General features: G+C 42.5%; 1 protein-coding gene across 4 annotated transcripts in view; it reads left to right on the top strand.

Annotated features, from left to right (window-relative positions):
• The window catches only part of LOC148014861 (choline monooxygenase, putative (CMO-like)), a 149,812-nt gene that overhangs the window by 20,987 nt on the left and 102,772 nt on the right, over nucleotides 1-26,053 (top strand). For all 4 annotated transcript variants that reach the window (XR_015688463.1, XR_015688462.1, XM_087665988.1 and 1 more), the window contains exon 2: nucleotides 10,928-10,973. Coding sequence is in view for 2 of the 4 variants with exons in the window: in XM_087665988.1 (XP_087522114.1) it covers nucleotides 10,928-10,973 (46 nt within the window). In the remaining 2 variants the exon portion in view is untranslated. The remainder of the gene's footprint in view (nucleotides 1-10,927; nucleotides 10,974-26,053) is intronic.

Consider the following 26,053-nt stretch of genomic DNA (forward strand, 5'->3'; position numbering starts at 1 on the left):
ACTGGTATGGAACAGATCTGGAATGGAATAAGGCTGAGAACAGATTAAGAAACAGGTAAAAACAGTAAATACAGAGTTCTGTAGATAGCAATTCTGCACTTGAATTATTGAGTTATGCTCACAAAAAGTGTTTTCCTACTTGGGATGTTGTTCTGGATATGCTGTACTATCCTTATGCAGCTGAAATTTGCTCAGAAAAGATGAAAGCCAATTGTTCACAGCTTTTGTACTTTGGAACATTTCATTTTTGTAACTATCCATCTTTTAATTGATAAAGAAATACTGAAAGGGGCGCCAGACTTCGGGGCCAATCTGGTATTGAGTGAGGGAGTGAGGTCTCTGTTTGTGTGTGTATGTGAAAAGACCAGGTATTAATTGTAAGGGACTACTGCTTTATGTGAGTCATAGACTGGTTCCATGGTTCCACCCCCGGGATTTGAATTCTTTTCTATAAGAATTTAAGCTCGGACAGTTTTGGGTAAAAAGGCCATACATACAGGTTTTACAGAGATTACAGGTGAGAAAGACTACGAGATTTTTTCTTGGATACAGTATTTGCTGGATACAGGACTAGAGAGATGGCAGACATGGACAAAGGCAAAGGAAAACTCTCTCATGAAGAAGAGAGTTCTTCTTCTGCTCATAGACACCGAAGAGAGAGTATTGGTGCACAGGTGTCAACACCTTCTAGAACTGAGATTGAACCACAGAATGAGGAGCAAGAACAGGTGGATTTGCTTATGGCACAACTCCTCAGTATGGTTGGCTCTTTTCAACAGCTTGTAAAGAATCCTCGGATGAAATTTTTTTTGAAGTCACATAATGAGGATTCTCAGGCTGAGTCATCACATCATACCATGGAGCGCTCGAAAAGGCAAACCTCTAATGTGCGTGAGCATGTGGAAAAGACACCAAACATGGAGACAGGTCCAGTGCGACAAGAAGCACAAGCATAGGACCAGGGAGTGAATGGTCAATGCAGTAATGCACAAGTGGCACAGTAGACTATTTGTCCTCAGTTTGCTACCTATCCTGGTTACTTTGGTGGTGGGTCAGTTTTTCAAGCAATGGCTGGATTACCCACTGGTTTTCAGGGATACTTGCCCAGAGGGCCACTAGGAATGATGCCTATTGAGGCAGTGAACCCACTTTATGCTAATATTGGTCTACAGCCCGGTTATCAGACTTTGCAGAGTCCTTATTTGATGCTTGGAGTACAAAATGCAGCGACTGGTTTTTCTCAGCCGAGTGGGCATATGGTAGCTAAGACAGGTGAAAGTAATGTTGATAATGCGCCTAAGGGACTCCCCTTTTTACAGCCACCTGTCTATGACAACCTGACACCAAAAAGTGCAAAGCCTAAAGACTATAAAGAGGGTGGTCAGGCATTAAAGTTTGAAACCTTCAATGGTATGCAAGATAAGCTGAAAACTTTGACATTTATACCAATTTGATGCAGCCTACACTGGAGGGAATTTTACTGAGACTTCTAAGGTGCAGAAGGCTGCAATTTTTTTGAAAGGTAATGCTTTGCAGTGGTGAAACATATTGTGGATGCAAGGATATGCACCTGCCACTTGGGTCCATTTTAATCAATTGTTTCCAGCCTCATGGTTAAGTAACACGGTTGAAGTAGATATCATGACCGCATGGCATAAATTGGACACGGCAAATTGTGCGGATTTAGAAGAGTACAATAAGAAATTTTGGGAAGCACTTCTACCCGTGAGTTCTTACAAGACAATGCCCCTATCAGAACAAATTGAAAAGTACTATTGCGGTTTGCCCAAAGCCATCAAGGGTTATTGTACCAAGACCAGGGTTACAAATATGGTACAATTAATTGAAAATGCTGGTATGGCATGTCAGAAGTGGTGCAGCAATGGAAGCATAAACAACATGCTGAAATAAACCGTTGAAACACAAGACGAGAAAGAAAGAATGAATAAACACAAATACAGATGAGAACTTAGATGTATGCTTGGAAGACGGAATCCATATCGAGCACGAGACAATAGCATACAACAGTGAGTCATTGGCTATGTGGGCAACCCGGCACTGGCTCCTCTCTCTTGAATCCACGTGTGATGGCTGAAGTACACCCAGAGGAGGAGGAGCCCAACAATAAATAGGCATAAAATGGGGGGAGCAATAAATGCAATTGGCCATCATTAAATGTTCCCTAGCCCTAAAAAGGGCGCGAGAAGATGCCAGATAAATACTACTTAAGATGCTAAATGAAATGCCACAGCTTCTGCAGCACAGACTCACACATGAGCTGACTAATCTACTAACACCCTCTCTCAGATGAAGGGTGATCTGATACAATACAATAGTACAATGATGGGGAATCATAAACTATACAACATAGAACCACTAGAAGAACCATGGATATCCAAGCAGTGAGTGGCCAACCCACCACTAAGATGTCTCGGAGAGTAGCTGATGTCGATGTCGATCATAACAACACCACCTGAAAATAGAGAAGAATCATAGCAGCTCTCTGTATTATGTCACCTATGTCACTCAAGACATACAAGACCAATCTGCCAAACATGTCTTTGAACATGTGACCATGGAATCCCCGCCTTCCGCCAAAATTGCCAAAGTGTCCCTCGTGTGAGCTCCAGACGAAAGCCTCCCGCTTTCTATCAAGAAAAGAACAACCCATCATGAACCTAGATGTCAAATCCAGACTCTAGGATTTCATTGCCAGACAACGACGATGCGTCAAGGACATCCCTCTCTAGATCCTGTGCATTGGTATAAAAATATAGATGAGGCACGCCTGCCCTACCACCACACCCTCTCACACTCCCTCTCTAGCACCGAAGAGCCGTGAGGGATGTCATTAGGCCATCACTAGAAAGTAGCAGAGGAAGGGGCTATCAATCCCTTTCCACGATCCGTAGAAGCTGATTCCTTCCATGTATTGGACTTTGCCGGGGCCAGAGAATCGGAGTCAGAATCAGAGGCAGATGATGACTCGTCGAAGGAGTCCGCATCCTGCTTCCACTTCTTCTCCTTCTTCTTCTTGGATGTCGCTAACTCGGTGCAGTCCTTCCGTAGGTGACCTTTCTTCCCACAATGGTAACATTGTGGCTTCGACTCCTGCTTTTAACTCCTCTCTAAACTTGCAAGAGCCTCACCTGATCCTCCATAGTGTGACAGAAGCCTCCCTTGTAGCCGTAAGGTAGCCTCATGCTCGAGAAGCATCGAGGACATGTGCAGAAAGCTGACAGGAGTCGACGAAGTCTACGCTTGTAAAGCGTTTGCTACTCCATCAAACTCGGGGGGGAGCTTGTAGAGGACGGTATCAACGAGATGTGCCTCTGACAGGGTAGACTGCATCTGACGAAGCTGATCCTGGATCGTGGTAACGTGTAGTAGAAAAGACTGGATAGTGTCCTTCGCCTCAAACTTCAATTGCTAGAGCTGTCCGCAGAGGGTCACCGCCTGCATCGTAGAAGGTGCCTCATACATCAGATGCAACTTCGAACATACCTTTGAAGCCGTCTTGCAGGTGGTGATTGTTGGTAGAACTGCTTTAGAAATACACCAAAGAAGAGCCGAATAAGCACAGGCATCGTCTGAATCTCATGTAAGCACTGCCTCCTCATGGTTGTCTTCATCAAAATCAGATGGAACAGGAGAGGTTGTTGAGGACGTGCCATAGCTCCGCCAGCCACATTCCATAACCGCTTCTGGATAAACCACGCTTTCATCACCACACTCCACGTGTGATAATTAGGTGCATGTAGCTTGTCATCAGTGGATGTGCATGGAGGAGCCATCTGGAGAGGATGGAAAAGAAAAATAGAGAAAGGAAGGTCGTCAAAGAGTGAGCACAACCAAAACGCAACCAAAAACACAAAAAAATAAGAGTTCGCATGCAAGATAACCCAAAATTTGACCAAAATAGGCCAAAATCTGCTGCACAAAGTCAAAAAATCAGTTCAAAACTGCCAGAAACAGCAAAAACGGCCTGTTCTACCAGTCGCCCAGCCCAAAATAGTATTGAAAACAGCAAAATGCAGGCTGTACACTGCATAAACAGGTGGAGAGAACTGTCGCTAGTAGCCTGATGATGAAAACACAGGCAGCAGGAGGTGTTGGACAGGCAGGTGATGCAGATGTTGATCAAAATGCAGAGTATGGAAGCCAAAAACTGGTCGCAATCAGGTTGACAGCAATCGCCACGGCAGCAGAGGGTTAAATCAGTCCTGAAATCAGCAATAAAACACAGCACAAGGTGTGCTCAACCTGAGATCTGATACCATGTCAGAAGTGGTGCAGCAATGGAAGCATAAACAACATGCTGAAATAAACTGTTGAAACACAAGACGAGAAAGAAAGAAAGAATGAATGAACACAAATATAGATGAGAACTCAGATGTATGCTAGGGAAACAGAATCCATATCGAACACAAGACAGCAGCATACAACAGTGAGTCACTGGCTGTGTGGGCACCCCGGCACCGGCTCCTCTCTCTTGAAGAATCCATGTGTGATGGCTGAAGTACACCTAGAGGAGGAGGAGCCTAGCAATAAATAGGCATAAAATGGAGGGAGCAGTAAATGTAGTTGGCCAGCATTAAATGCTCCCTAGCCCTAAAAAGGGCACCAGAAAATGCCAGATAAATACTACATAAAATGCTAAATGAAATGCCAAAGCCTCTGCAGCACAGACTCACACATGAGCTGACTAATTTGCTAACATAGGAGTATAATGGAAGACAAGACAGATACCATGACTAGACAAGAACTAGAACTGGAATTTGAAGTTACTTACTTGGAGGTCTTGACTCCTTGAGTTCCCAAGATTGGCATTGGCAAGATTGAGGAGCTCCATGGCGAGCTGCTCTTTTTATAGGTGTTGGAGGGTGGCTAAAGATGTTCTAGAATGTTCCGTGATGACATCATCAATGACACAAGCAATGACATGGTATATCTTCTGGAAAGTTCTATGATGACATGGCAAGGCTGGATTCGCATGGTTGGCTCGAGGATGTCTTTTAAGGGTGCGTTCGCATGGGGTGTGGATTCATATGGCATGAGCAAGAATTAATCGGTACATTTGATCATGGCTTGTCCATGACAAAACCTGTGTTTTCGGCAAAATGGTGATCAAACACTTTCGCCTGGCATTGTAGAAGGTTGCCTCCACACTAGGGCAGTCGACTATTGGCAGAAGGTGGATGCTTGACGTAGAAAGTTGACGCCGATGATGTCGCCTTTGCATAGATACTCCACAAAAGGTTGCGTTTGTAGCAAACATAGATGTGGATGGCCCTCTCTACAAGAATCAAGTACTTTGTGTCTCTCTCAGACAATGATACCATGCTCTTATATCGTGTGAGAGTGCGTAACGGAAAGGAACGGAAACATAGAGACGAACATAGAGAGATTGCAAGGAAAGAAGAATGATATTTGCACTGAACAAGAATGAATACTGATACAAACGGGAAAGCAAAAGGAGAGTGATTAGTCCTTGCATGTAGCCCATAGCATCAATGAGGGCACCAGATTAGGTTGATGATGACGGCATCATTGATCACATAGGAGATGCAGTGTTAGAGTATGCACCTGTTGGAGAGGAAGAAGACTGAATGAGATAATCTACCGAGTGTGGGATGGGGAGGCTATAAATAGCCATAAATGCCCTAAACTGGCGGACCTACAACAATAAATGCCATAAATATTGACCGATAGCATTTAATGTTGGTTGCATTGGGAAAATTCCAGAAAAAATGACAAGTGGCCGTAGAAAAAACCTTGATAGGCATGGACAATGTCCAATAGGTGGAGAGAAAGACTAAGAAATGGAGAAGCTGACCTAGAAATGCACATAGGATGCCAACAACTGAAGGAAATGCATAGAAATGCAATTAGACAGCTAAAACACATGATAGACATGTCAGAGCTCCTAATGTCCTCGTTTGACTCAGATTTAGGCTCACAGGCAGGAGATGACAAGGCATGACAAACATGACTGTTAACAGCTGTATGCCAATTGGTCTCTTAGATATCTTAAAGTTTTTGATGTCTAGTACCAATGTTGGTGAGCCTATTAGGTAGTCCACAATACTTGCCCCTCCTTTGTGATTCCAACATGTTAGAATGTCTAATCTTAGCCATTGTGAGAGGGCATTAAAAATGGCTAGTCTATGTGCAATTTCTAGAGCCAATAGATGTGTCTCATAGGTACTCACTTCTTTGTCTTCAGCTATCTTCTTAGCAATCATGTGTCTTGCACAGTCATCTCCTACTTGTGAGCCTCAGTTTGAGTTAGATGAGGACATTACGAGCTTTGACATTCTATTAATCAGTCATGTCTTTTGTTTTGAAAAAATGACACAACTCTTTCTAGAACTTGCATTACATTTTTTAGTCGGTTTTAGTGTGTTCACATTGATTGTCTTTTATTTCCAGCCTTGCATTTCTTTTTTAGTGGTTGGAGGGTGCATTCACACTCGATTTGAGAGGCAACTATCATGGGCATGGCATGTGCTCTTCAAGAGGGAGGAGATTGCTCTCACAACTTATAAGAGAAGATGGGGCTTTCCCAGCTTGCATAGGAACCAAGGGTTGTCTTTGCTTGAGCGTCCGTTACAACAACTAGCATTTTGTGATAGCGGTACATTATTTTATTATTTTATGACAGATTGGCCAGATTTTTGACATACTTGATGATTTGGCTATTTATAGGCATCAATTATTGGCTGCTCATCATTCTTCATTGGAGGTTCAGCAAAATCTGACATCGAGGACTCTCCGCCATCATTAGGTGCTGCCTTTTGTCGTCAGCCTGATTTGGTGCCCTCATTGATTCTTTGGGCTGTGTAGAAGCACTGATTAGTCCTCATTTTATTCAGCGTTCTTTTGGAGTTTAGTGCAGATTTTATTCCTCCATTTTTTTCTTTTATTGCAGTCTCTCTTCCCTTCTCTCTCCATGTTTGTGTTCTTCCATTGCGCACTCACATGGTATTATCAGCCAAAGGGAGAACTCAGAGAAGGCCACTCTCATTGTTTGGTGCAGATTTGTCATGAAGAACATAGTTTTTCTGCATTGTTCTGGCCTTCTATGAAGTGTGCAAGTCATCTACAACTTCCTTTTGTAGGGTCAATGACGAGGAGTCACTCCATTCTTCTTCAGAGAGGTGATCCCACTAGTTAGAATGTAATGAAGAGCGATGTGAAGATTGAAGATCAGAGCTATGATCCTCAAGAGATTGACACTTTGATAGGTCAAGAAGATCGTAGTGGCCTTGTCTCCCCCCACGTGCGCCCCCCCCCCCCCCCCCCCCACTTCTCTACATGTCTCTACTAGGGACCCTCTTGTAGGTCCCAATATGGTTGTTTTGGTACCATTAGTGTAGATGCCCACTCTTCCTTCTTTGCCCGAAGATGATCACCTTGATGGCTCAAATTACTCCCTTTGGTCTTGCAAAGTGGAGCATATCCTTGATACTTTCAATTTATGGGGATTTGTTAGTACCCCTCTTTCGTATCTAGTGGAGGACTCCCACATTGGTTCTACATAATACATTGGATGAAGTTGCTCTTTGGGATCACCTTAACTCTAGAACTTGATCCTCTCTCTTTATAAGTTTGCGAGATTCTGTCCATGTGCATGAGCGTAGGCTTTGGGTCGCAATGGAGGTGTGGATATGAGCAAAAGACCTTTCTTGACCACATTATCTTAGAGAAGAAACTCCGGATTCTTTGATGTGCCCATTCTAGATTGTGCACCACCTATCCCACAGGTTCGTCCCCCTCCCTCACAATCTTCTCTAGTGGTTCCTTCATACCTTGCATCCCTTTCAAAGGGGGATGATATCGGTGATGAAGTTGTGGATTCCCTAGCCCCATGTGTTTTAGAGGGGGATTCCTTGGATCGTGAGGAGTTTCTTTATTGACGGACTACAACAGTATTGAGACTTCTTTTGCCACTCTCTCATTCATTTCATTTCTTTGGCCTTCAGCTACATCTAGGATCGGAGAGGGGGTGTTGGTAGTCGTGTGTCTTGCATAGTCATCTCTTGCTTGTGAGCCTTAATTTGACTCATTGGCTGTTCATCATTCTTCATTGTATGTTCAACACACTCTGACATTTGAGACTCTCCTTTGTCATCTAGTGCTGCCTTTCATCATCAGTCTGATTTGTTAGAATTTGCTGGCTCTATGGGCAGTGTCCAATGTAATATGTGTGGTGTGGACACTAATTAAAGTGTCAATGTAAGGTGTGTACACCTAGTGTCTTAGAAACTTAAAAGTAGTGACACTAGGCTCTAGAGTAAAATAAACCTAACTCTAGTTAGTCGGTGGAAAACTAGTTAGGTCAACCCTTGACCTAAACATAAGTTGTACTTTCACTCTATCTTTCATTCTAGCAAGTACACTCTACTCTTTTTGCTTCGGCTCACTCTCTTGCTGTCATTATCTCTCCTCTCTCTCTCCATAGCTAGCTGCCATTTTCCCTATGGGCAGCGTCCAATGTAATTTGTGTGGTGTGGACACTTATTAAAGTGTCAATGTAAGGTGTGTACACCTAGTGTCTTAGAAACTTAAAGTAGTGACACTAGGCTCTAGAGTAAAATAAACCTAACTCTAGTCAGTTGGTGGAAGGTTGGTTAGGTCAACCCTTAACCTAAACATAAGTTGTACTTTCACTCTATCTTTCATTCTAGCAAGTACACTACTCTTTTTGCTTCAGCTCACTCTCTTGCTGTCATTGTCTCTCCTCTCTCTCTCCATAGCTGGCTGCCATTTTCCAACATGATCTTGTGCCCTCACTAAAGCTTTGGGTTGTGTGTAGGGACTGATTAGTCCTCATTGTATTCGGCATTCTTTTGGAGTTCATTGCAAATTTTCTTCTTTCATTGTAGTCTTTGAAGTTTGTGTTTCCTTCTCTCTACTTGTTCATATTCTTCTTGTGTTGTGCACTCTCATATATCCTACATAGACCCATTTCATCTATGTCAATCTCTTTAAACATGGTGTTATCATGCATGTAAATATCGCTCTGCCTATCTCCAATGCATGCATTGAAGTCCCCTACTAACAATATGTCTCTAATGCTAGCGTATCTTATAATGTCCTCATAGAATACATAAAAGGGTGATCCATCTCTTGTGGCATAGGCCGAGTTTGCTGGAGGGAAGTAGCATATTGCAATGAAGATATCTCTTAATCTTATCGCTTCCTTGGTCAAAGTCTAGTATGTGGAAAATCATTCAGCCTATTCGAGTTTTGCTCTGGAAGAAGGATTCTACATGATGGGGCATCATTTTTGCACTCTGAAATGATGGGAGGTGGGGCAGTTTTGAATGGGAGTCATAGATGATTTCCCTTCGTTGGTCTCTGTTTTAGGCTTTGTGTGAGGGATGACAGCCTTGGTCTTTGATTGCTGGGTTTTCCCGTGAAGACCAGAATATTTTCCATGGAAACACCAAGATTCTGGCTTCATGGTGGCATGTGATTACTGCCAAACAGCCTTTTCGTCTTAGACCTTGTGTGCTCGTGAATCACTGGTCCATTCTTGGAGATTGGTGCTTCTTGGCATCCCCTCCTCATCATGAGAAGGTAAATTCCTTATGAGCTGAAGGGATGGCTGTTTCAAGGATTCTTTTGTGGGAAGGCAGACAACAAGAGAGGCAAATGTTGAATAGAATGGCACAATTGGGGCTGATTACTGTTGCTAATGTGCTTTTGCCTACGTGTGCCGTTGTCGTGTCTATCAGATCAGTTCGACGATTTTTTCATGTTTGCAAAGGCTATTGTCCTTTATTATGGGACACCATTTCAACTTCCTTTATGTGCATTGCAGCCCTTTCCCCCTTTGAACTAGGACACCTCTTGGCATGAGTGGATGATTAATGGTTGGTTGGGTTTTGGAAGTGTGTCAGTGAATTAGATATATCGTTTGCTTATACAAGATAAGGATTGGCTGGCTCTGAAGGGCAACTGCACTTGAGGTTTCCATAAAGGCAACACTTGGTGGAAGTCTATGGTGATGAAGGGTTTTCTTAATGAAACTCCATTTAAACACAAAGTGTTTACTTGGTGAATGTTGTTGATGCCCTTCCCCTTGTGTTTGCACTCTCAAGTTGCCATATCTTGAATGGTTGATGCTTCTTTGTCCAACAAGTGAAGAAACTTCTCATCATCAGTTTCTTTCTTGTCCAGTGGCAAGAAAAGTTTGGTCTCTGCTCTTTAGTGTTTGGTATCAAATGGTAGGGCTGTTGATGCTTCCAAAGGACTAGGTCTTTGGGCAGCTCTCAGATCTTGTGCAGCCACATATGAAGGTTGTCTTCCACTTTTTGTGCTACTGTGGCTGTTGGCACATATGGACTATGTGGAATGTATTCATTTTTGCTTCCATTTCTGGAGTATAGAGTTATATTGCCCATTTGAGAGGCCTTTTGCATTGGGAGCTTGACATCATTGGGCTAGAGGATATTCTTCCTTGTCAATATTTACTTTCTTGGCACATTGCAGTTTCTTTGGTCTCATTGTCAGTTGTATAGACCATTTGTACTTCTCGTAATGTTGTACTTCTGCGTTTTGTGTTCTAACAATTAATGCAATTACCCTTCACGAAAGAAAGAGAGTTGGGGGGGGGGGGGGGGTGGGCTATATAAATGTCTTTAGAAGGCCAAAATTGACTTACGAGTTCATGACTGATAGCTTTGATGAAATGGAAATGAAGATGAAAAGAAAAGCAATGCCTATGACCATTTAAGGGATAGAAAGGAAGGGGGAAAAATGCTATTTTGGTATCAGATGGATACCATCCAATCATGTCTCTCATCTGAGCTTTGTCTTATCTGCATGTTGGAGTTATTTTCATGTGCATAACAACTCTTTTGTTTCTTTTGCACTATCAGTGCTCAAAGGTTGACACTATTCTTTTGATCTTTGCTAGGACTAGCTGCGGATGTTGAGAAGCCATTTCATTACTTTACTGGCAGGTTCAATACAAAAGCTTGATATGGTTTCTAAGTTCCTGGTTTTTCCAGCAATCTGAATTAGCAATTTTGTGTAATGCATTGTTGTCAATTATTCAGTCAAGGAGAAAATAAGCAATTAAAATGTTTACTTTGATCTCTCAAAGTGTTTTCTCCCTCATCTGCTGCATGCATAACCAGGCTGTGTATCATGTGCTATGTTATCTATGGTGCTGGGCCATGGATAGTTGATACACACAAATTGGCATGCCATGATGACATGATAGTAGCAGCAATATCAGCCACTGTGGCATAACTCATAAGGCCATAGAATCCTTGAGAACGACGTGCACAAACCCTCTATCTAACACACCAAGTGCCCAAACAAGGTCAGTAATGCTCTTGCAGCAGGATCTGCCATCTGCAAGTAACAAAAGTTAAAACAATTGGCTACATGAGATAGACATTGCATCTATTCCATAGATATCAACATACTATAGAATTCAAACAAAACTGAAGTTTTGGATTTGGTTCATCCCATTATTTAAAACCGATATAGAAAGACAGGGGGACCATCTCTATTACTGTTTTTCCTTCTCTGATTGGTTGGGTGCCCAAGCTCATGAGTGGGCAGACAAGGAAAAGATTGCTAACCATGTGTATAGCCATCGATTCTATTGGAACTTGTAGTATGTTATGATGTAATAGCACTGATAATGATGATCCATTCAAGATTACTGATCAAGGACTAAAGGCACATTTATCAAGTTTGCATTAGGATTGTGCCCCAATTATCCTACCTTGGCATTCGCAGAAAATTGAAAACAAAGTCTGGACTGGACAAAATGAAGCTCTTCAGTCTCCACATTTCTCTTCTTTGTGTATGTGATGGCACTGTTCCTACTAGGGCCAAGGCCACAAGCTGTGTGCTTTTTGACTTCCATAAAGCACTATCTGAGCTCTTGGATTGCAATAACACTCAATATATGAAGATCTTCCCCTTTTTAGGCAGCTGAACCAGAGCAAAAAGCACATATTGCAGTCTTTTTCTTTTCCAAGTAAAGAAAATTCTATTAATTAATACCTTGGAGAAAACCTCTAAGGTAAATACAAAGCACAGGGAACTCTATGAAGAGTAATTAAGTACATAAAATATTACAAAAGTTGTGTGAACAACAAATCTGGCGAGCTAAAATGCCAAACCATTTGAGGTGTGGTATGAAAGAAGGCATATGAATCCAAGTCTGCAGGAAGGCCTCTCTTTTCTTCCTCATCCTCCTAGAGCTGCCCTGCATCCTCTCCCATCCCCCAGGAAGAGTGAACTATCTTTGTCTGCCCTGCATCCTCTCCCATCTCCCACGGAGAGTGTGGACTATCTCTGTCCAAATCCTCAATAAAGACTACCCAATCGATACATCTTGAAGATCAATGCCGTGGCTACATCTCACCATCCATATATACCAGGCTATAATGCTGGAAATCAGCTCCCATCTATGAAACTGTCCCTGAGTCCACTGCGCTTGCGAGTAGTTTGGGGTAGCAATCTTGCTCAGATGGTGTTCAATGATGAGAAAAGAAGTGCTCCTTTGAACATCCTCATAGCTACAGGTTGGACTTTTGTTTGTGACCCAAGCTACAGCCTCCCCATGTCACCACCGTGGACTCTGCTGTGCCATGGAGTATTATCTTGAGAGCTCTTCTCCAAACCTCCTAGGATTTGGGGTAATCCCATAGGCCATAGGCCATAGGCCATGTCTTTGTGTCTCGTCTAGCCACATTGCATGCATGGCACCGAGTTCGTGCCGTATCCAAGCCAAGTGCCAAATTCTAAACTCCTATGGGCTACAAGCCATACAAAGAGAGATCTTCCTAGGTCTGAAGCTGTCATGTAGTCTCCTCTGAAGGTCATATAAGAACTAATATGAGTTACCCTCTTTGTGTCAATGGGGTGTGGTGGCTGGCTGTGCTCTGAACCTGCTTATTTGTATCCTCCTTCCTAACCTAGTAGTGTAGCCAAAAAAGGGTACCTCGCATGGTCTCTCAAGGAAAGTGTCCCTCCACACCCACTCTCTTGTATCCCATTGTAGTCTCTGTAGAGGCCTTCTTTAGTATGTCTAGTATCTCCATCTATCTACAAGACAAATGGTCGGGTCTAGATCTATGTTTCACTTCCTCTCAAAGTGTGTCACTATTTTTTTCCTGTACCTAGAGAAACCATTGAGTGCTATATGGTTAAGATCTTATTGTTGAAGGCGGCCATCCTCCTCAATTGTGAGGTGACTGTCCTATCTCTGCTAGACACAATGATTGCTAGAAGGATGTCCCCTCTACAGAAGAGACTAAACCCCTTTGTCACGGCCTCAATTGTAGCTTTGGCTTTCGTAAGACCTTGTAGTCTTTGCCTTGGAGTATCTTGTTATAACTTTTGAAATGCAAATCACTCCCCCTTTGGTGTAGTGACGTGTGTAGAGAATCTTCCCCATGACAAGCATGTCCGTTGGCCAATAGTGAGGCTTGACTCTAATCTTAGAGAATGATTGAAAAGAAGCAGTTTCCTCCTCTTCTCTTCGATATTAGTCGGGGGAAGCTAATGAAGCCCCTAGGATACAAATCTCTATGCTCTAATAATGATAATCACAAATCTGACCTCAAGACTCCTTCCTAAATTTGTGGTGCTAATTTCTTGAAAGATCTAGTGAATGCTGGGCTGCCATGGTCCTCCATGTGTAGGTGGATAGCCTGATACCTCTAATACTTGTAGAACTCTCTCTCAAAAAGGACCTCATGGCCTTAGTGACAAGTAAAAACAAAAAAGAAGCTAGTGGATATCCTTGTTTGACAAGTCTTTGAATGTTGGATCGATCTTCTCTCACCACACCAATCATGAATTGGATGTGTTGAGGAATGGAGAGATGCTACTCCCCTGATCCATTGCTCTAGAAAGCTCAGCCTCAGCATTGTGCCCTCTAGTCCAAACTCCTAATACATGTGATCATATGCCTTCTCTTAGTTGAGAAGGAGCACAATAAGGTCTTGCCTTGTGGATTTAGCGAAAGCTGCGGTCTTCCAAAAGGTGAAAATGTTGCCTAAGATGTTGCACTCTTGGATGTGTACAATCCATCTAGTTTGATTGTCCTTATTTGATTGTACACCCCACTCAGAGAAGATTTATCATCCTGTACAATCTTGGTAGAACCTGTGAGGATTCGAATAATGGACGTGTACGACCAATTGGTCTGATCTGACTTGTATAATCCGTATAATTTTCTTGTGTTAAAAAAAGAAAAAGGGTGTAACAAGAAAAGTGGTCTTTTGCTTCAACCTTTTTCCCTTTATCCTCATTGACCTCTATCTCTATCTCACTTACCACCTCCTCTTCTTCCAGGTCTCTCTTACAAGCTCCTCTACTCTTCTCTCTCCTCCATCTACCTCTCTCTATCTCTACATCCTCCTCTTCCTCTTACATCTCATCCCCTTTGTGTAGCTCTATTTCTCCTCTTCTTTCCCTTCCCCTACCTCTACTTGTATTAGTATATTCTTTACCTCTATCATGATTCACATTACCTAAGTTTCTTCATGAAGCCTTCACATTTCACAAAGCTCATCTTGAGTCTTAGCCTTTAGGTTCTTTTCATATCTACTACTTTTTGTACTTGCCATTTGACACTTGCTTCGCCATGAATTATGATCTATCATTGTAGCAAGCTCCTTTTTTTGATCTATTGTATATATTTACAATCTTATACACTCAATTGGATCTTCAAAATTATACACTTACTTCTACTACTTGTGACTAGAGTCTTGGATTTACATATTGTCTCAACCTCTTGTCATGTTCATTACTAATCATTGAAAATTGAAGCAAAGACATTTGTGGTTTATAAAGTGTAATAGTATTGAATAGATAATGCCTTGTGACACTCTATCTCATGTGGGTAGCCACTCTAATGTTAAAACAAGTAATATCTACTAGACTAACGCCTAATTTCCTATGTATTTTTTAATGACCGTATGAAACCCTGGATTTTATCCGACCTTTTTTTGCCTATTTTTGGTTACTAAGTCTATGGATTGGATAAATTGGATGGATTGTGCCTGACTACCTATGACTAATCGCCTTTGTGAGGATCATGTAGGTAGTTCCAAGCAAGGTGATGAGTCCCTAGTGTGTGATCTCTAGCACTTCCTTTGCAGATGAGATAAATCAGCCCCTCGGAAAGTCTCTTTGGCATAGCCCTTGATGCCATAATCTCTTGAAAGGTTGAGTGAAGGCCTGCATTGATAAGATCCCAGTGGCTTAGAAAGGAGTTATCCGGTGCATCTTCCCTTGGACACTTGCCTCAGGGTAGTGCCTAGGTCTCCTCTAGGTCCTTTGTAAAATGGGCCACTTGTTTGTAACTAGCCTCTTGGTGCTTTGCGAAATTGTTTCTCTGTCTCCTTCATATGTGGGAGACCTAATGGTGGATCCTAGTAACACTATGTAGTATTGTATGGCCGCTTGTCTTGCCTCTTAAGGGCCTTGTGCAATCGATCCATTAGCTCTCCTATCTTTGAACACCCTATCTAGAGTGTTTAGGCTCTACCTAGTGGAGTGGAAAAAATCTCTATTAACCTTGTTGCTAGACTAAGTCAAGTAAGAGGCTCTTGTGTGGAATATGTACTTTGATATAGCTTCCTTCATGGCATTGATCTTTGCTTTGGCAGTGTGTATCCTCTTAGCTCTCCGTTTGAATTTTGGCCATCTCTCCTTCTCCCTCTGTAAGGTGGCCAATGATGCTCTGGCTGCTCTTTCCTTCTCTAGAAGGTTGGCTCCTTCTCATGGCCTCCTCTTTGAAGAAGGAAGTCATCTCTTGGAGGCTTTTATCCAAGTCACTATTGCTCATAGTAAGGGTCTAGATCTCCACATTTGTGTGACTCTCTCTCTTATAATGTCCTTGTACATTGAGTGCTCTGGAATCCTAACAGTGGACTAGGGTTCACCTTGTGGAGATATGCTAAGGTTTGCAAAAGTAAACATTGAGTGTACAACCATGACTGAAACATAGAGAACTCAAACACAAATGCAAAAACACAAAATGCAGAAACTCAAAGGCAGAGGTACAACTAGTGGCTTTTGTAGAAGTGGGTTGAGAGAGGTAGCAATGTATGTCAACCACAGGAGATGGATCTCGAGAGTTCTAAACACCAGTTGGAGCAGGGGTTGATGAGAAAAAAGTGGTGAAAATGCAGAAAAGACCTAGTGTAGATGATAACGGCATCAGTAAGCTGGGGCAAAATGCAACTCTTTGGAGTCACCAAGGTGAAGAGCGATAGTTGGAGATGACCACAACAACAAGCTGAATGAGGCGCTTGATGGATGGAGATCGAGAAGAACTAGGGTAACTTGCTAAACAAGGGATGAACTGAGTGGAGTGGGCAACCTTCTATTTATAGATGTGGATCCTCTCAAAGTTTGGGTGATTGCTTATGGGACACAAAAACTTTGGTAAACTTTGAGTTTTGGGGTTGTTTTAATAAGCTAATGAAGATTTAATGTGTAATGCATCTCTTTTAGCTTAACACCCCTACTCTCTCAAAGAGAAGTATTTGAATTGATGAGTGGTTTGAGAGGATCGTGCCAAGTATAATGCCTATAAGGCTGCCTTTGTCGTAGCCATGTCATCCACATCAAATCGATTGATCCTAGAGAAAGTCTTGGCTCTTGTTGCCGTGTCTCTCTTGGAATGAACTTGTGGATGTGTCAAGCACTATTGTGAACCAGGGGACTTGGCATCTGATATGAATTAATAAATCTTCCCAAGCAACCTGCTTTCCTTCCCTAATGATTTCTATGCATTTGCCTTTCTTGTCCTCAAATGCCTCTACTATATTAAAGTCACCCCCTACAATCTTGTGATCAACCTATGGTAGAGATTGATCGAGGTTAGTCTAGAACCATCTTGTCTCATTGGCCATTCAGGCTAAATGACCTACTAACCAATGAGTGCCTCCTCCGCTCTCGTTGAGACCCACGTGGCTCTCCTTGGAATCAAGATACCCCAACTCTGCATGCATTGTGTCCATTGCTCCCCAATGCATATGCATACTCCAATTTGTATTTGAGTAGCACCCACAGCTACTACCTAGTAAGTGTGGCTCTAATTTGGCAATAACTTTCCATAACATTGTGATATCTTCTCTATCGAGAGATACTGCTCTTGTAGCATAAGAAAATCAATCGACCCTCCTACTAGAGCTCTATGTAGCTTGTGTCTCGTGAGGCTTCGGCCCTACCTAAAGTGTCATCGTTTGAACCCTTTACATTTTATGAGAGTATCCTCATGGAATACGTCTCAACCTCTTAGACCGGCATGGCTCTATTTAGTTTAAAATGCATTAGCTTCGCTTAAACAACCCCAAAACATGCTTAATTAAGGAAGAAACCTTGTTTATCCAACATTTTTAGATCTAATTATTAACCATGTTTAAAAAGAAATGTGTTTCTAGAGAGTGTCTGTATCCCATAAGCATAAACCCACTTGGGAGGGCCCAAACTTTCTATAAATAGGTATGCTGCCCTCCATTCAGACTTAATCTCGTTTTTGCAAATTTTAGGCATTTCAGCTTGCTGCCCACTCCTTGGACGTGGAGGACATCGTAGTTCAAGCTGGCCATAGCTGTCTACAACAGCTGGCGCCTGTTACCAGCCTACCATACATTGTTTCGAGCCGATTTCAATATGTTGACTGCTGTTGCTGGTTTTTCCTGCGTTTTCAGTCTTCCTCTCTCCTGGAGCCTGCGTTTGTTGTTTTCTCTCACCTACAGCCAGCATTTTTAGTCTCTCTCTCTCTCATATGCGTTTTCAGTCTTTCTCTCTCTTGCACTGCCGTTTCCATCAGATCTAGCCTTCTTTGGCTGCGTTTTGCTGGTGTTCTCGACATTCGTTGGCTGCCTTGCTGCGATTTGGGATTTGTTTGGAGTACAACACACTCTCTAGCTCATTACCCTTGCTTTGATCCTTGAGATATAGGAGTTCGAGATACAATATTCATTCGCTACATAGTGTTTTTGCTGCATGAGCATTGTATATTCAATAGTCATATCACTTCATTCATTCTCTGTGTTCATTGTCTCTGAGTTACCCTAACCCTTATTGCGTTCTTTTATCGGTCTATGCTTTTGCCGTATGGTGTTATTTGTGTTTTTGTGTTAGGGTATTTCTTCATATGGTATCAGAGCCGAGTTCTCTGAGAGAAACTTAGGCCTTGATTTGAAAGCTTTACACAAGAAGCAGGAACAATAGAAGGGTAGATGACTTTGAACACTACTTGCATACCACTTCTCACATTTGAGCTAGATCCATCGAGAAACGAGTTGGAGTGGGCCTCACAGCTTGCTTCATCACAAGCTCCCGACATGGCCAGACAGACATTGGACTACCATGGAGTTTCATGACCTTATGAGATCACTGCAGCCCAGTACGATCTCATTTTGATGCATAGAGCCCTGCAGCAGATAGAAGGTAAGTTTGAATTTCACCCTTTAGATTCTATGCATTGATCTACTAACCATGCAGGAAGGGTAGAATCTCCACTTAGGATTGGCCATCCGCAAGTGTAAATTGGCATAGAGTACACTCCATTGCCTTCATACTTATTCTCTTTGGTGCTAGGTATGTCTACTATTTTAGATTCTGTTAATGATGATTTCCCTTCTCCTATTGGTATGGATGATTTTCATGATGAAGGACGTATGCAAAACAATTTTTGGTTTATGTGTAGTGAGGAAGATATATATTTCTTTGTGAACTCAAGACTAGGTAAGCAGTTGAAACAAGTAACTGTGAGTACTCCCTCCTCTTCTTTTCCTTCAAACAAATTGTTTTCAAAGGTCAAAATGAAGTAGCTGTATCTTCATCATCATTATTTCAATTTAATGCATTTAATTGTTGGGTTTTCACTCACGCCTACCTCACAGAGGAGTGTCGGTGATCAGTAGGACATTGGGGCACTTTTTACTCTCGGTACAAGAGGTTTTTCCCCCCAGACTTATTGTCTTATTTTGTATGTGCTTATGTTACACACTTATGGGCACTTATTGTATTCGGGTGTGAACACCCCCTACAACCCTAAGGTTTAAGGGTTGTACTTTGTATTTTCAGAACACACTCTTTCAGTCTATTTGCATTGGGTGTTGTGCTTCACTCTCCACACTGTCTATTGCACTTTGAGTTGAACTTTGGTCCTCTCTCCATCTCACATTTGGTGTTAGAGCTGAGGCTCTGCACAGATGAGCTCTGTTGAGCTTCTAGGAGTCCCGGTTCGGTGCAGATCAGCCTCCTGTCCATTGTCAGCTCTGGAGCTGCCCTACTCCTGCTCAGTCTGTGCTCTCCTACCAGGTCTCAAAGACGCCTTGGCCCTGTTAGCGCAGCCCCTACTGTGCTCTCCAGCTTGCGTGCCTTCCTGCAGCTCCGCCCCTGACCAGTGACCTGAGCCAGCGTCGGCCTCTGTGAGCACCTGCCATGCCCGCCTCCAGCATCACTTGTTTGCCTAGGAGTCTGATAGCTCACCTGGAAGCATCGTCGTTTGGTACCTGCGCCTGTACTTGCGCCGCCTATCCCTGCCTGCGCCTGTACCTGCGCCTGCGCTTGTACCTGTGCCTGCTTGTACTCAGCTACCCGTCAGCTCGCTAGGAAGCGCTGCTTGCACCTGTACTTGGAACTGTGGCCACCAGCTTGAGTAATCGACTGATTTCAGAGGTTTTTTTTTTTTTTTTTTGAATTGTACCTTTTTACTCCAGATTCATATCTGGAAAAGAGGCTTTTGCCCAACAGGTACATTGGTCTGGATATTTGTCTGGGACACGGTTGATGCAAATTTTTGGGCAAATTTATTAGAAATTTTGGGGCTTTTGAAAAATTTGAAGACATTGGCACATGTACTACAGTCTCAGTTAGAGATAGACTGTTTTGGACAATTTTGGGACAAGAAATTTTTGGGTTTTTTGCTTATACAATGTTGCTGAACATTAAATGCACCTTGGATTGCGTGTATTATAGACAATTTTGACAGAGTGTACCTCAGTGTACTAATTGCAACAAGCTATTTACTGTAATTTCTAGAAATTTTTAAGATTTCCAGGTAATTCCAATTTGGACATTGCTCTTTTGTCTTCTTTTGATATTGATTATCATGGCAAATCAGGGAGGAGATGTATTTTTCTATGTATCCAAAGAGGACAGATTGGATGGTAAGAATTACTCACTTTGGTCCTTCATGATGAAGAATGTGCTTGTTGTGGAAAATCTTTGGGATTATGTCAGTGGAGAAGAAGTTTAGCCCGGAGTTGTGGCTCCTGCTACTCCTCCTCCAGGAGGACGTGGACAATGGGCACCTCAGCCTGTTCAGCTTGCCCCTTGCTATACTTCAGCCACTTCCCCAAAGTTCGGCAGCTCAAAAAGCATAGGATACACGGGATGCACAAGCTTTGTCGCTGATTGCATTGGCAGTTCAGTGGTCCATCATCCCCCACATTTGTTCGGCAGCTTCTTCATGAGAAGCTTGGCTAACTTTGGAGCAGATTTTTGTTGGTAAGAATGAGACCCGCATCTCTTTCTTAAAGAAAGAGCTTGAGAAATTGAAAATGGATGAGGGTGATTCTATGCAGGATCACTTGAGTAAAATTCAGGACTTGTGTGAGCAACTTATGAATGTTGATGAGTACTATTCAGATGCATAGCTGATATCTACTACATTGAACTCATTACCTCCTTCGTACTTGGCTTTTCACACTGCCCTAAACATCACAATGAGGATTGCCCCACAACCTATTTCCTTTCTTCAATTAGTCAGTTTGCTTCTAGAAGAGGAGCAAACAAGAAGAAATAGTGGTGTGGATGTCATAGCGTTTGAGTAGGCTTTTATGGCTAGACAGAAGGGCAAAGGTAGCCAAGTAAAGAATGCTCCGCAGAGCTTTGGAACTTCAGGCACCTCAGAGGGAAGTGAAAAACAAGGGGGCATGCAAGCCAAAAAGGGCAAATGCCATTATTGCAAGAAGCCATGCCACTACATCACTGAGTGTTGAAAGCGCATTGCCAAGGAGGAGGAGTTAGGAATGTCTGTTTCTGATGCTCCTTCTACTGCTATTGAGTTGGCGTCCTTTGTTGCAGACAGGGACTATTGCTTTTACACATGCAGTTATGACACTTTTTGGGCTGATCGAGCATTTAGCTCTACTGAGGATGCAGACACTTGGTTTTATGACAGTGGTGCTTCTAGGCACATCACATCTCGCAGAGATTTATTTGCTTCTGTTGGTACAGCTATAGTTGGCAAGTTTGTATAGTGTGCCAACAATGCATCATATCCTGTTAGAGGTATTAGGGAGATTGTGCTCACAGCCATTGATGGCTCTATTCTCCGTCTACAGGATGCTTTGTTTGTGCCAAGTATAAATAAGAATCTTCTCTCTATTTCTTCTTTGGCACGATGTGGATTGCAGGTCACATTTGATGATGACAGATGCATGGTGAGAGAAAAAGAACACATGACTTTGGTCTTGACTGGCACTTTATGTCATGGGTTATATGAGTTGGATGCTCTTTTAGTTGATTAGTCAGTGTACTTGGCATTCACTCTTACTTCTGCTATGATACAGGCAGAGTTATGGTATGCTCGCATGGGGCATGTGAACTTCGGTAGCTTGATGCTCTTATAGCGTACACATATGCTAGATGGATTACCTCTTCTGGAGAGACCTCCTGAGCACTTGTGCGAATGATATATTTTGGGAAAAATGCATTGGTTTTCGTTTCCCCATGATGTTACTTTCAGAGCCATAGCCAGGTTACAGTTAGTGCATTCAGATATATGTGGGCCTATGCAGACAAAGTCATTGGGAGGATGTTACTATTTTGTGACTTTTATTGATGACTTTACTCGATTCTGTTGGATCTATTATTTGGTAAAAAAGCTAGAAGTGTATGATACATTCTTGGCTTTTGTTGCACTTGTTGAAAACCAATCTGGCTACAAAATAAAGACTCTTCGTTTTGATCGAGGGCCCTAGGGGAGAATATATGTCCTCTATGCTGAATTCTTTTTTGAAGCAGAAGGGCATTGTTCATCAATTCACTACTGCTTATACTCCACAGCAAAATGGGGTTGCAGAGAGGAAGAATCGGTTACTCATGGAGATGGCCATATGTATATTGAAAGCAAAGAGATTGCCACATAGTTTTGGATGAAAGCCGTTATGTGTGCTTGCCATGTTTTGAACAGATGCCCCACCAAAGCATTAAAGAAAATTACACCTTTTGAGGCTTGGAACAGTCAGAAACCTTCTGTTGGACACTTTCGTACCTTTGGGTGTCTTGCATATGCACACATTCCTAAGGTACTCAAAAAATAGTTGGATAACAAGGCTGTCAAATGCATTTTTGTGGGATATAGTAGTGAGAGCAAAGGCTACAGACTCTATGATCCTGTCTCTAAAAAGGTGTTTATCAGTAGTGTTGGAAATAAAAGTCTCGTGCCTTTAAATGTGCTCGGGTATGAACACACCTTTAGCACTTGTACTTACACATATATATCTATCTAAAAACCTAAAGGTACTCTCTCGTCATTGTACCTACAAATGGGCTCACTCTCGACTCTGCTCTATCTCACTCTCTTTGTCTCTCACTGCACGTAACGATTATCTGTCTCGATCTCTGTGCTCAACCCTCCACTACAAACTAGCATCAGAGCCATCAGGTTCTGCATGCTTCTCGAGACGTCAAGCGTGAGCTAGGCAAGGAGGAAGTTGCAAGTGTTGCAGGCGAGCAGAAAGTGTTACAAGCAGGCTCGACAGGAGGAGTTGCAGGTGTCGCAAGGCGTGCGACAGGTCGACAAACGGGTCAGGCAGCTGACGCGTTGCTAGGTGGGCAGGTAGAGTGGTTGCGTGTAGGGAGCCACCAGGACCAAACAGGCTGACGACCGGCGCTGTTTGCGACGGGCCTAGCAGGTGCACGTGGGGGGGAACCAGGCAGCAGTTGATGCAACGTTGGACGGTGATGGCCAGGTCGTCGGCAGACAGGCCACGCGACAGGCCGGAGGGTCAACGAACCTTACGTCAGGCGTCTTTTTTTTAAAAATAAAAAAATTTCCCAAAATCTTTTTCTTTTACCCCCTTTCCTTTGACGACATTCATACGTGGAAGCACAGTTTCAAGATCTGTGCAAGTCTGGCTTGGAAAAGTTTGGGTTTTTCCCGGATTTGGGGACTTTAATGCAGAACTGGACAATCTGACTCAGAAATTGCAAAATCGGTGCACATTTTCTTGGGAATTTTGGGGCTTTTCACATTTTAGTGAAAATTTTTCAATTTCATTGAAATTTGTGCACACCGGACCTAAAAAATTGGGGCTTTTCCCGGATTTGGGGACTTTAATGCAGAACTGGACAATTTGACTCAGAAATTGCAAAATCGGTGCACATTTGCTTGAGAATTTTGGGGCTTTTCACATTTTAGTGAAAAATTTTCAATTTTACTAAAATTTGTGCATGCCGGACCTAAAAAATTTGGGGATTTGTCGAGATTTGATGCGAGCAAAACACAACAGTGATATTTGTATGAGAAATTGCAGGAATTTGTGACATTTTGTCCCCAACATTTGGGGCTTTTCATGTACATGTACAAATTGGGCTGAAATTTACCCAATTTCTCGACATTGATGCACATTGGACCCCGTACAATTTGGGGCTTTTGCAGTTTTGGCAAAATCTGAGCACCATTTGGTCATTTTATGTACATGTAGGTTGAATTCCATGCAATTTGGACATCAACACTTGGTAAAATTTGGGGGTTTTGCTGAAATTGCTCTATTTCAGCAAAGTTGGCCTGTTCTATGCATGACAAAGAAAATGCAGATGAGCGGTTGATGCTTTGAGCACAAAAATTTTGGGGCTTTTGACCATTCGTGTCAAATTTCATGCCCGTGGGTACATGTACAACAGAAATTGCAGCTAAAATCTGGGATTTCTCATGTAATGTGATGCATATGCCCTTGGAATAGCTGTAATCAATTGTGGAATGTTGTAGCACATGGTTTGGTGCTTCTGAAAATTTAATTACAGATCCGTGTTTCTGTGTGGTCATTTATTGCTGATTGGTACTTGTTTGTACCTTGGTCACTTGAATGACAGTTTTGGGCCTGCATTTGTTGTTTTTTGGACACATTTGGGCTGAAAATCATGGCTGGCAACAATGACGGCAGTAATCTGATGCACATAAAGAAGCTTGAAGGCGCACATAACTTTGCTGTTTGGCAAAAGTAGTGCTACAATATCCTGTTGCAAAAGAAGCAGGCAAAGCCGATCAAAACCAAAGGGGCAAAGCCCGCGGACATGGAAGAGGATGATTGGGATGAGTTAAATGAGCTTGCACGCTCAACCATAGAACTATCGATTTCTGATGCCTTGCTGTTCAACATTGAAGGTTTGGATTTTGCATATGTTATATGGACTAGACGGGAAGAACTGTATGCACAAAAGAGTGCTGTAAGCAAAGTGTATTGGCTGAAAAAGCTTATGGATTTGCATATGAAAGAGGGTACAACAATGTCTACTCACTTGAGTGAGTTTAACTCCATTTTCAGCCAGCTGGCTGCCTTGAAGTTCACGATTGATGAGGAATTCAAGGCTGCTTTCTTGCTTTGCACTCTACGAGAGAGTTGGGATACATTCAGGACTACTATGAGCAATTCTAATGTGATCCTTTTGTATGTTGATGTCGAGAGTGCTCTACTTATGGAAGAGATGAATCGGCAGAACAATGCATCCAGTAAGTCTTCGAGTGCTTTGCATACTAGGGGCAGATCACAACAAAAGGGCAAATATGATAGCAAGGGACGCAGTAAATCACGTGGCAAAGATATTGAATGTCATCATTGTGGCAAGAAGGGTCACTTTAAACGTGATTGCTATAAATGGAAGAAAGATAAAGGAAAAGGCAAGAATATAGATGATAGCAAGGAAGAGAAGAAGGACAGTGAGCCTAAGAAGAGCAGTGTAAAAATTGAAAGAGATGAATGTAGTCACTCATAACAGTGATAGTGGGAGTGATGTACTCTTTGTCTCTTCACACTTTGGTGCACATGCTTTACTGACATATACGGATGATGACATGCATACCTGGATTCTCGATTCAGATGCTTCCTTTCATGTCACCCCTTATCGTGAGTGGTTCTCCATTTATATAGGGGGTCGACATGGTGTTGTCCATCTTGGGGACAACTATGTATGTGACATTTTGGGTATTGGCAGTGTGCAGGTACAGTTTCAACATGGCTCTGTCTTTACACTTCAGCATGTACGGCATGTACCTTAGCTCAAGAAGAGCTTGATTAGCATAGGGCAGCTAGATGATTATGGTTTTCATACCACCTTTGGTGATGGAAAATGGAAGATCTGTAAGGGATCTAGGGTTATTGCCAAAGGTTGCAAGAGTGATACTTTGTATCCACTTCATGTATCTAGTGTGCATGACCATGTTGTTGCCGTGATCGAGCAGCCAAGCGTTTCTTTGTGGCATGGCCGGTTGGGACACATGAGTCAAACAGGAATGAAAGTGCTTTCTTGTTTGGGTTACTTGCCTTGTCTTCGTTATGCTGATTTTGAGCACTGTGATCATTGTATTTATGGCAAACATGCACAGACGTCTCATAAAAAGTCTCTTTCTTTGAAATCTTCTTCTCTAGAGTTAGTACATTCAGATGTATGTCAAATGCTAGGATTATCTTTAGGGGGAAAGAAATATTGTCACCTTTGTCGATGATAATACACGGAAAGTATGGGTTTACACTATTCGTAGCAAGGATGAAGTGCTTGACAAGTTTAAAAAATTATTGGCATTGGTTGAAAATCAGACAGATAAGACACTTAAGTGTCTTCGCTCTGATAATGGTGGGGAATATGTGTCCAAGGCCTTTCAGATATTTTGTGACAACAAAAGGATAAAGAGGGAGCTCATTGCGCCTTATAATTGTTGGGTATTTGACTCACGCCTCACTTACGCCTACGCTCATATGGGAGTGTCGGTGATCAGTAGGACACTGGGCACTTTTTTACTCTCGGTAGGAGAGGTTTT

The sequence above is a fragment of the Lygodium microphyllum genome, chromosome 24 (assembly GCF_053477565.2).
Source record: "Lygodium microphyllum isolate KBCC chromosome 24, Lygodium_microphyllum_v1.1.10, whole genome shotgun sequence".
Classification (NCBI taxonomy): Eukaryota; Viridiplantae; Streptophyta; class Polypodiopsida; order Schizaeales; family Lygodiaceae; genus Lygodium; species Lygodium microphyllum.